The sequence below is a fragment of the Propithecus coquereli genome, unplaced genomic scaffold (assembly GCF_000956105.1).
Source record: "Propithecus coquereli isolate 6110/MARCELLA unplaced genomic scaffold, Pcoq_1.0 Scaffold242, whole genome shotgun sequence".
In the NCBI taxonomy this organism is placed as follows: Eukaryota; Metazoa; Chordata; class Mammalia; order Primates; family Indriidae; genus Propithecus; species Propithecus coquereli.
The window spans coordinates 1,858,783-1,869,545 of NW_012147975.1; the positions used below are offsets into that span (position 1 = coordinate 1,858,783).

At 36.3% G+C, this 10,763-nt stretch overlaps 1 protein-coding gene across 1 annotated transcript; it reads left to right on the plus strand.

The window, feature by feature from the left end:
* The first annotated feature begins 383 nt into the window (after window positions 1-383).
* MYOT (myotilin) lies at window positions 384-10,341 on the plus strand. Its single transcript, XM_012646322.1, has 6 exons — window positions 384-739; window positions 4,723-4,897; window positions 6,245-6,349; window positions 8,836-8,885; window positions 9,476-9,608; window positions 10,288-10,341. The coding sequence occupies exons 1-6, from the start codon at window positions 384-386 to the stop codon at window positions 10,339-10,341; spliced, it is 873 nt and encodes a 290-aa protein (XP_012501776.1).
* Window positions 10,342-10,763: the final 422 nt, after the last annotated feature.

The following is a 10,763-nucleotide window of genomic DNA, read 5'->3' on the forward strand; positions in this document are numbered from 1 at the left end:
AGATAGAAAAAAAGAAAGGAGAAATCTAAAAACTAGGCAAGTTCCACCTTGAGGTGACCTTAAAAGCGCAAAAGCTAAAAAAAAAAAAAAAAGTACTCAAGGTTCTAAAGATGTCAAATAAACAGTATTGTTGATTAAGCAAATATTGTAACTTAACTATTTTCTCCCTTTGAAGGAACAATATTCTTCAAAAGAAGCCCACTCCACCAAAGCCCGGCACACAGTATTCTCAGGATCTCAACAAGGGGCAGATCAAGGTTGCTTTTGATTCCTTGCAACTTTCTGTAATTCCAGGCTTGCAGCCCCAAATTCAGGACCCCACCCTTCCAGGAACAAATCATTGTAGTAATAACCTGCCTTCATCTTCTGTGTATCAGCTAAGCATGTTTAACTACGAACGTCCAAAACACTTCATCCAGTCCCAAAACCCGTGTGGCTCCAGACTGCAGCCTCCTGGACCAGAAACCTCCAGCTTCTCTAGCCAGACCAAACAGTCTTCCATCGTCATCCAGCCCCGCCAGAGCACAGAGCAAAGATTTTCTGCCTCTTCAACAGTGAGCTCTCACATCACCATGTCCTCCTCTGCTTTCCCTGCTTCTCCCCAGCAGCTTGCTGGCTCCAACCCAGGCCAAAGGGTTACAGCCACCTATAACCAGTCACCTGCCAGCTTCCTCAGCTCCATATTGCCATCACAGCCTGATTACAGTAGCAGTAAAATCCCTTCCACTGTGGACTCCAAGTAAGTGAATTTGTATATGTTGCATGTACAGTGAGCTCACATCTGAGGAGTTGGGGGGCGGTATGCTGCAGTATTCTTTACCATCCAAAAAGGCAATGTGACCTTATGGTCTCATTCCATAACTCTCCTAGAACACATTGAACCAGGGTACTGGCAGTAAGAGGTCATCTGACCCATTCTCCAGTATCTAGGCTGAGCTGAATCCAAATTACCTAATACCTCATACAATTACTTACCCATTACTTCCCATCTTTGGAAAACAAAATTTCTAACATACCCAAGAACAATAAACTTTTCCTCTAGTCCTAAGCTAAGCTCCTCACGCTGTATATTTAATTCCTCTGGTTCTGGGCTCAGCTGAGATGAGGAACACCTGTCTGCTCTTCCTTAGATAGGATTTCCTCTCACATAAGCAGAGGCTATTAAGTTTCTTCTCAGTCTTAGTCTTTTCTTCCTATCCATTTTCCCCTCTAATCTTGGATATCCACTTAGCTGAAAAAATTTTTTAATTAATAAATTTTAAAAAATCTGGGATTCAGACACTCAAGTGTATGAATTTTCCTTGCTGTGATCAGAAGAAGGCAGGCTTGAATAGATGAAGACTAATGACCTTAAGTTCCCCTTGGCAATTCAAGCCATACCTTGTTCAATTTGGCCGGGCAGATCTAAATACAGGGAAGAATACCTGCAGCCTCATGCAAGCATGGATTATTTCCACAGCCCTAAGACTTTCCTAAGAGAACCTGATATGAAAAAGGACATAGTGGCTGTGGTTGTGCTTTTTTTAAAACATGAACTAAATACTTTGTGATTATGCAAACTTAAGGCTATCAGTTTTCCTTTTCCTTGGCTGACTAGAACATCTGAGAATTAAATCAGAAGCATCTCAAAAACTGTCTGATGGAATAGGTTTTGTTGCAGGCTTACTGACACATTTACTCATACGCGCTAATTTCTCACAGTCTTCTTTAGAGGCTAATTTTTCCAAAAATTGGTATTATTAGTGACAACTCTGGAAACCTAGTTGAACTGACTACAGCAACTTGCAAAGAAACATTTTCAATATTTTAAAAAATAAAAATCTGGAAAGCCAAAAGCATTTGCTAGAAACCTATAGACATTAGGTTGAACCTTGAAATGGCTGATAGTGAACTGTTTTTGACCTACAAAAGTGACATTCTCATAGGTCTGACCTAATATTTTAAAAGGACACCTTCAAGAATTAACCACCCTCTCGCTCTTCCCTCCAAAATTCCCCCATTATACTGATGTCATGCATTGTAGATCTTTCTTGGGTACATTTACTCAGATGATCATTTTCTATCTAACTTTTTATTATTTCCAAATTTCTATTCTGAGCATTTTAAAATCTAAAATAACTTTTCCTCACTACAATATTTTTCTTAGTAAAGTCTTATAGTCCTATTCCAAATTCCTACCCAGAAAAGAAAGCTATCAAACAAATACTCACTGAGCCTCAACCATGTACCTAGCTCTGCACACAGACCTAAGAAAAGAAAAAAGGCAAAAATAGAATAAGAAATAAAGCCTAGGAGTTTCCCAAACTAGAGATCAAAGATCCAGCTTTAGCTGTTCCATTTTCAGAAACCACAGATAACTCTTTTAATCTTCCCATAGCTACTTGATACCCATTCCATGTCCAGCTGTACAGAGTGGAAAGTCTTGGCCCTTTGAACATTTGTGCACAAATCCCTCATTGTTATAATGGGCTCAAGTTTGCAGTGTCTTCTAAAATAATCCCTTGAATTCTAACCTAGAGAAGTTTGAAGGCTTTATTTAGCTTTTTCATCAACAGGAAGCCCCTAAGCAAACATTTTATTCAGTAGATTAAACCAGAGACTGAAAATTGAGGGGGAACTCTTTAATTCTAATTATTCCTAATTATTCCTTCCAAAAAGCTGCTATGTGACATTCAGCAAGCACCTTAACTGCTCGGTGATTCAGTGTTGTGATCTGTAACAATATTAAGGATTTAGGTAATCAATGATAGAAAAAAGACCTATAAAGCAGTGTGAAAGTATAACGTTAGTTTACAAACAGGAGCAGGTATCAAGGCCTAACACTTATGTCACCTAAACTGGGAATAACGGGGGTATTCAGTGAATGAAGTGACTGAGGTACACGTACATCAGTGATGCTCAGTCCTGGTTTGGATAATCCTTCAGAATTTCACAGACATATTATGACAGCCTGAAAACAATTATCCAATTGCTAATTTTCTTTAACAAACATGTAACTTTTATAAAGATGGTAAGCTAGCATTTAAAAAAAAACAGTAGGCTATTATAATTTCATATGGTTAGAGAAATATGAGATCTATAAGACCAAAGGAACTTTGCCACTTTGGCCTAGGAATTCGATCTTTAAAAAAAAAACAAAAAATTCACTATTTTTAAAAACACTTTGACTATTTACTTAACTGAACAAATCAGACTGTCTATATTAAGGATTAAAAGATCTGAAGATCTACAGGTCTAAAATTAAGGAGGGAAAATGTGTACCATCAACTTTCAATACAGAGTATCTTGAATACAATGAAAAACATTCATTCATTCAACTGATACTACCTCCTATGCTCATGCTTTGCATTAGTGGATATAAATGACACATTGATAACTAATAAGACATCTTTTTTTCTTCAGAATGTTTACACCCTAGTAATTACTAACCAAGTCCCCAAAGCCAGCAACTATTAAAACTCTGGCTCCACTTGGAGGAAACATATTTCCATTTAGTTCACAAGTCCTTTTAATAATCCTCAAGAGTATCTGGGCAGAATCATGTCAGAGAACAGGCTAAGGCTGTCTCATCTGGATAGCTGGAGAACATTAGTTATAATAATGGCAAAATACTCATTGAGGGCAGTGGCCAGTTTCCTCGCATTAAACAGATTCATGTAGGCTAGCCCCTGTGCAGCCATGAATGAATAAACTAGGTAAAAACTGAACAAAGCACTGTGAATAGTGTTGAGCTACCTAACAGACCTAAAAATACAAGACTCCCTAAGTACCACCCATCCTCTACCAGAATCAACAGGGGAACTATGACAGGGGCAAGGACACCTTAGAAGAAAATTTAGGATCAGAACTTAAAAAAATCCTTCAACCAAATTCTTCAACTGCTATTCAAATTTGCTTTTTTTTCCCAAATTCTTTTTTTAGTTTACATTGCTTTCTTCTTCTTCCTCTAATCATCCCTTTCTTTCTCTAAAAATCACTTCACCAATGTTGAAGAAACTGTCATTACTTTAGAAGTTATTTGTTATATAGTGTCATACTTGGATTTTCTAGAATATGCAACGAATAGAAATTGAAAATTACAGGAAATCCAGAGACAGTATAAACTGTAGACTCCATTCAGAGCGACAGAATATGCACTAAATATCAGTTGTGTCCTGGTAAATGTCTAATAATCGGCTCTGGAGGAAAAAGCCATGATTTGCGGTATTTACCAATTTCCCTGATGCAAATACTTCCACTACCACCAATTTTAAATTATAAAATGAAATCACGGGTAGCTGGAACAGATGCTCTCTTGAGCCCATATGAACCAGCTTCAGCACACCACCGCTTAATATCTTCCCGTAAATCAAACTTAAGACATTCAGTCATAAGATTGGAAGAGCTCTCAAGCTGCCATTAACTAGACTTACTCTCACATTCTTTAGGGAAGATCTTCCAGGAAGGATGTTTTCCTTATGTCTAATCTAAATCCTTCCTCCTGCCACTTAATTTTCATTTGCCAGGAGAGAGAAAAAAAAATGGTAGCCATTCTTATAAAATCCTTCTTGACTGTTATTAGGGCAATTGGTATTTTTAATAATACTATTAATAGTAGTACTAAGTGGTAAACTCAACATACCTAAAAGTGACTTACAAAATACAGCCAATTCTATTTTAGATACCACATTTTACTTTAAAGATCTTCTTTTTAAAAAAATCTTTTCTTTTTCCTTTTTAAAGCTATCAACAATCCTCAGCTGGCCAACCTATAAATGCTAAGCCATCCCACACTGCAAATGCTAAGCCCACACCAAGGACTCCTGATCATGAAATACAAGGATCGAAAGAAGCTCTGATTCAAGATTTGGAGAGAAAGCTGAAATGCAAGGACACCCTTCTTCATAATGGAAATCAAGTAGGCAAGAGTCTATTTTGTACAAAAGGCCAATTAAATTACAAAATCTAATTTCAATAAGAAAGTTCTTTCTGTCTCATAGATCTATTTCCATATAATCAGCAAGGAAAAGGATTATCTTAAAAGCAGGAATATTTGGGTCCCACACCATATCTCTTTATGAAATCACCTCTTGATTTTCAGTGGTAAAAGAATGAAGCAAATGAAAAATCAGTCTGAATGATTTAACGAAAATTTTGTTTTAAGCATTACCCTCTCATAAAATATGTCTGATGGCCAAATAACTAATGGGAAATATTGTTAACCCAACTTCTTTGTGTACTTTGGTGTGTAATATTGATGGACAAATAATTATAGCTATAATTCTTATTATGTAGCTCTTACTGTGAACATTATATTACTCATTTATCTTTTTTGTTGTTGTTGTTGTTTTAAGACACAGGGTCTCATTCTGTCTCCCAGGCTGGAGTGCAGGAGCAAGATCACAGCTCAGTGTAGCCTCGAATTCCTGGCCTCAAGCAATCCTCCTCCATCAGCCTCCCAAAGTGCTGGGATTACAGGCATGAGCCACCATGCCCAGCCCACTCACTTATCTTTAAAATAGTACCCTATGCCTTTTGCATTATCAGTTGCACTGCTCTCAATCAGAAGTTAGTACAAATATTCAGTGTTCATCTAATAAAAGTTATTTCTGAATGTGAGGATATGCAGCATTATATTCAAAAACAGGCATGGCACTGTGGCTCATGCCTATAAACCCAGCATTTTGGGAGGCTGAGGCAGGAGGATCACTTGAGCCCAGGAGTTTGAGATCAGCCTGGGCAACACAGTGAGACTTAGTCTCTTTAAAAAAGACTATTGGCATGTGCCTATAGTTCCACTTACTTGGGAGGCTGAGGCAGGAGGATTGCTTGAGCCCAGAATTCAAGGTTACAGCAATCTATGACTGGGCCACTACACTCCAGCCTGGGTGACAGAGTGAGACCCTGTCTCAAAGAAACAAAAGCAAAAAACAAGGCAGACTGGAACATACAGAACAAAAGGGAAGGGGAATAGTTTCCCTTTACTTGGAAAAGCCTTATTTAAGGGTGATTATGCCTGCCTGTCTTTTGTAGGAACAAAAAGCAAGGCTAAGTGAATCTTTACTAGAGATGAGGGAAGTGGCACTAGAATGGAAGGAAAATGCCTTGAATGAAAGAAAAGTCTCTTGTAAAAACATAAAATCTACAACTCAATAGATAGAACCATACTTCTTTAAAGTTCTGACTTAAGAGCACTGTTAAGGTATGTCTGCACAAACATCTTTTATTAAATCTCATTACTATCTCCTTATTAACTTCTTTAAAGCGGCTAACATATGAGGAGAAGATGGCTCGCAGATTGCTAGGACCACAGAATGCAGCTGCCGTGTTTCAAGCTCAAAATGACAGTGATGCACAAGATTCACCACAGGTAAATTATTAATAAAATAATCTTTATCTAACTGGAGAACTTTTATTCTGTGCAATTTTTAAGTGTCTGCTTTTCTAAATGTTTACAAATAGCATTTGACATAAAAGTCAATCACTTCCATTCTCCATTAGATATATAAAGAGGCCATGATGGGTGCATATATATGTATATATGTATCTATATTTAAGATTTTACCCCATTTTCTGGTAGTTCTAATAACCAGATACAAAATGTCACAAGTCAAAACACCAGAAGGCTAATGGTATCACTTTTTATCTGGACATTTAGGGGTCAGTTAGACCTAGGACTCTTTCTACAATGTCTACATGGACAGAGAATTTATAAGTTATAAATCTCTAATAGGACAGAAGTTAAACTCTAAAGTAATTATAACTTTTTCACATAAGCTGGTTATCATTTCAGTGTTTTAAAATATACTCGTGGTACTAAGGAAATATCCAATTCCTTCTGCCATGTTAAAAAATACTTATTAAAAAAAATTCTTATGAGTAATGGTTCTAAGATTAACAAAAGCATCCTTTGCAAGGAAGGATTAACTTTACAGAGAGCATAAAGTGAATATTCCACAGGCTTGTGCCTAACCAACTTGATTTTAACAAGTAAACTTAACCCCAAAGAGAAACGTACGGTTGGAGAGGCAGACTGAAGTGTTAATGCTCTGTCTTCCTTCTATAGTTACCTCTCATTCCTTCCCAAAAAATCTACAAGAAACTGGGAGACAAAGAGGTAAAATTAGAAACTCAAGAATTCTAGCTCCCACGTATAGAAAACAGAAAATAAGATTTTTGTTTCTGTTCAATGAGACTAGACCTACTAAAAAGGATGGAGCAGGGTCTAATGGAGCAAGAATTAGAAACTGAAAAGAGAACTTAAATTTTTTTGGCTACTGAACAGTTCACGCATTCATTCATTCAACTAATTTACATGGCGCACCTACTGTGTTTTGGGCTCTAGACCTAGAACCGGAGGTTACAGCAAGAATGAGACACGAACCCATCTCTATTAGTGGAAATTACTCAAAGCAATGTTATACTGATGATGGTTTGTTATAAATGCACACTGTATGATTCCAAGAGCAAAGATGTATTGTTTTTTCTCATTTATTCCTTAAAACCTTTAAAATGAAGGTGATAGTACTAGGCAAAAGATAGCAGCAGAAACATATTATTATGAAACCAGAAAAGACAGATCTTACTCCTTTAGTACACTTTAAACATTATACCCAAATAATACAAAATGTCATCAAACTATGATATTACTGAAATACCACATCTCCGAATATAACTATATACATGTTCAAACCACCACTATAGAAAAAAGTCAAAAACTTAATTTGGATATTTTGAATTTAATCGTATTATTTTTATTTTACAAAAAAATTAGTTGATTGAATCACTGAATTGACCAGCTGTTTTAATATTTTTCTTAGAGAACCTTAAGGCTAGCCAAAAATTGTTACAGAGTTGTAAGACCTTTGTTTTAAAATGACAAAATACATTACCTAAACAGATGTGTCCCAAAATAAATTATTTGTACTCAGATTTTCTGTGTTCCTAATGCAGATTTATCTCAGATATTTCGATAGAGATTATATTTTCTACTTCTTTGTATCTCCCACTGATAAGCACAGTGAAATATAAATAATAGGCACTTATTTACTTATTTAGAGATAGGGTCTCACTATGTTGCCCAGGCTGGTTTCCAACTCCCAGGCCCACGCAACCCTCCCACCTCAGCCTCCTGAGTAGCTGGAATTACAGGCACATGCAACTGTACCTAGCACTATTTAATCAATCAATTAATTATATTATAATTGTCATCAATTCCTGATTCTATTCACAAACAGTAATAATTTTCTGGTGCTCAGACATAAACCCTAAAAGATGTTTGCTTAAATTAAACATATCTTTATTAAATAGGAAGTAATTAATGCTATTTTTCCAAGCTTTTTGATAGCTCTATGCATATCTTCCATGGTGTTCATCTGGATTTTGTGCCAGGAGCTAAAAAGAGAAGTATTTTCCAGTCTAATATGTGTTTACTGCTGTTGATGCCACTTTTGAGCAGTAGGCATAATACCCTCTGCCTACTGCCAAGATGAGTGACTGCATATCTATTCCTGTTTTACTAAAGGACAATCTGTACTATGTGCTCCCATTTCAAATACACCAGGAGGACATATCACCCTTTGTCATAAAATAGTCATCTGAAAAGTGAATCACCATCAATTCCAAGTCTAGCTAATTTTCATAAATAATACTTGTTGAATAGTCTATTAATTCTGGGGATTTCCGTAGCAGGTTAATGCACAATATTTTAAATGCTCAAAAGCTGAATATATAGAACTTACCATGACTATACAAATACAGCCAAAATAGAAATGTTCCTTTCAAGAACTACTTAATTCTGCTTCATCTCTACCTAACAACTGCATGTTAACATTCTAATTTTGTTTTAATTTCAAGCAGCACAACTCAGAACATGCACGACTGCAAGTTCCTACATCACAAGTAAGGTAAAATTTTTTTAATTTTTAAAGAAATATGTTTTGTACCTAAAATATTTTCAGCGTAAAAATGTAATATTTATAAAGCCCTCAAGCCTACTATAGTAAGCTTTATCTTTTTAAAAACACAATCTGTATTTTCAAATGTCTGAGATGATGACTGAAATTTTTATGTTAATTATCAGAACTATCACAGGTAGTTTTTTTAATGTTTTGGTCAAATAAGCCAGGACCACGTTTCCATGTTAAACAACTTTCTCATGACAATGGAAACCCAATTCTAATTATACAATCTTTGCAGGTGATAAGAATAAGCTATGGTGTAGTCTGCATTTTAATAGATCAATTTCTTTATCAATTTATAGCACAATAAAGAGACAAAGACAATTTGTACCAGATGTTTCTAAATTGCTACCATTTCTAATAGTCCTCAAATATGCCACAGCTAAATACAGTCCTAAGGCCTCTCTCTATTGTTATTACACTATCAGATCAAATAGTAGACTGTGGGGTTTCAAATTTGATGGTTAAACTATATTTGTGTACAGGAAAAGCAATGACAATAATTATGCATGGGTATTATAAAAATATTTTTGTAGAAGTAGATCATCCTCCAGGGGAGATGTGAATGATCAGGACGCAATCCAGGAGAAATTCTACCCACCACGTTTCATTCAAGTGCCAGAGAACATGTCAATTGAAGAAGGAAGATTCTGCAGAATGGACTTCAAAGTAAGATTTTTAAAGTATTGAGGGGAAATTAACAATGGGACACCAAGTTTTGAAAAATGTCCTCTTCCAGCTAGGCACAGTGGCTCACACCTGTAATCCTAGAACTTTGGGAGGCTGAGGCAGGAGGATCACTTGAGCCCAGAAGTTCAAGGCTGCCGTGAGCTATGATCACACCACTGCACCCAGCCTAGGTGACAGAGGAAGACCCTGTCTCAAAAGAAAAGAAAAGAAAAAATGTCCTCTTTCTATTTCATAGCTTGCCACACAGATTGAAAAGCTTGTTACACTGGATAAGAACACAAATTCTGGAATCAAGCTGACCTAGATTTGAATCCTGGCTCTGCCACTTTCCAGCTGTATAAATTTAGACAAGGCACTTAACCTCTCTGTGCTTTTGTCTCTTCCTCTGTAAAATGGGAATAACAAATATACCTACCTCATAAAGCTATGAAAATTAACTGAGTAGATAGGTATACCTTATAAATACTCTATGTAAGTGAAGCTATCAGAACAATATGACTTCTAAAGTATAATGCCTCTCTAATTCTCTTCCATAAAGAAATTCAAGACACCCCGCTTTCTCTTGGCCTAGCTACTCAAGCTAGAACAGCTCTTTAGAAGAGACTACATTTTTATTGTCCTCATTTTGGAGAACTTTTTCTTGTAAAATTTTTCCCAGATTCCTTATGAATTAAAGTTAGTGTTACAGCTTAACACTGGATTTAATTGTTAAGACTTACATAAAAACATTTCACAAACTGCCATTTATTTACCAAAGAACACTCTGTTTTAGCAAAATTACTCATTAGATCAGCAAGTCTCACATATATGTGCCTCTAGCCAGAAAAACCATATGACTTCCATATTCCTGTGGAAACTAATATGACTTCCATATTCCCATGGAAACTAATATAAATGAATGTTCTAAATATAGTAATTAAGAAATCACAAAGAGACTGAGATTACATGTAAAGGAGCTAGATGTGGTTTGAGATGGTCTGAAAATATTAATATATTAATGTCAAGATTCTTAATTTCAGGCCGGGCGCAGTGGCTCACGCCTGTAATCCTAGCTCTCCGGGAGGCCGAGGCGGGCGGATTGTTTGAGCTCAGGAGTTCGAAACCAGCCTGAGCAAGAGCGAGACCCCGTCTCTA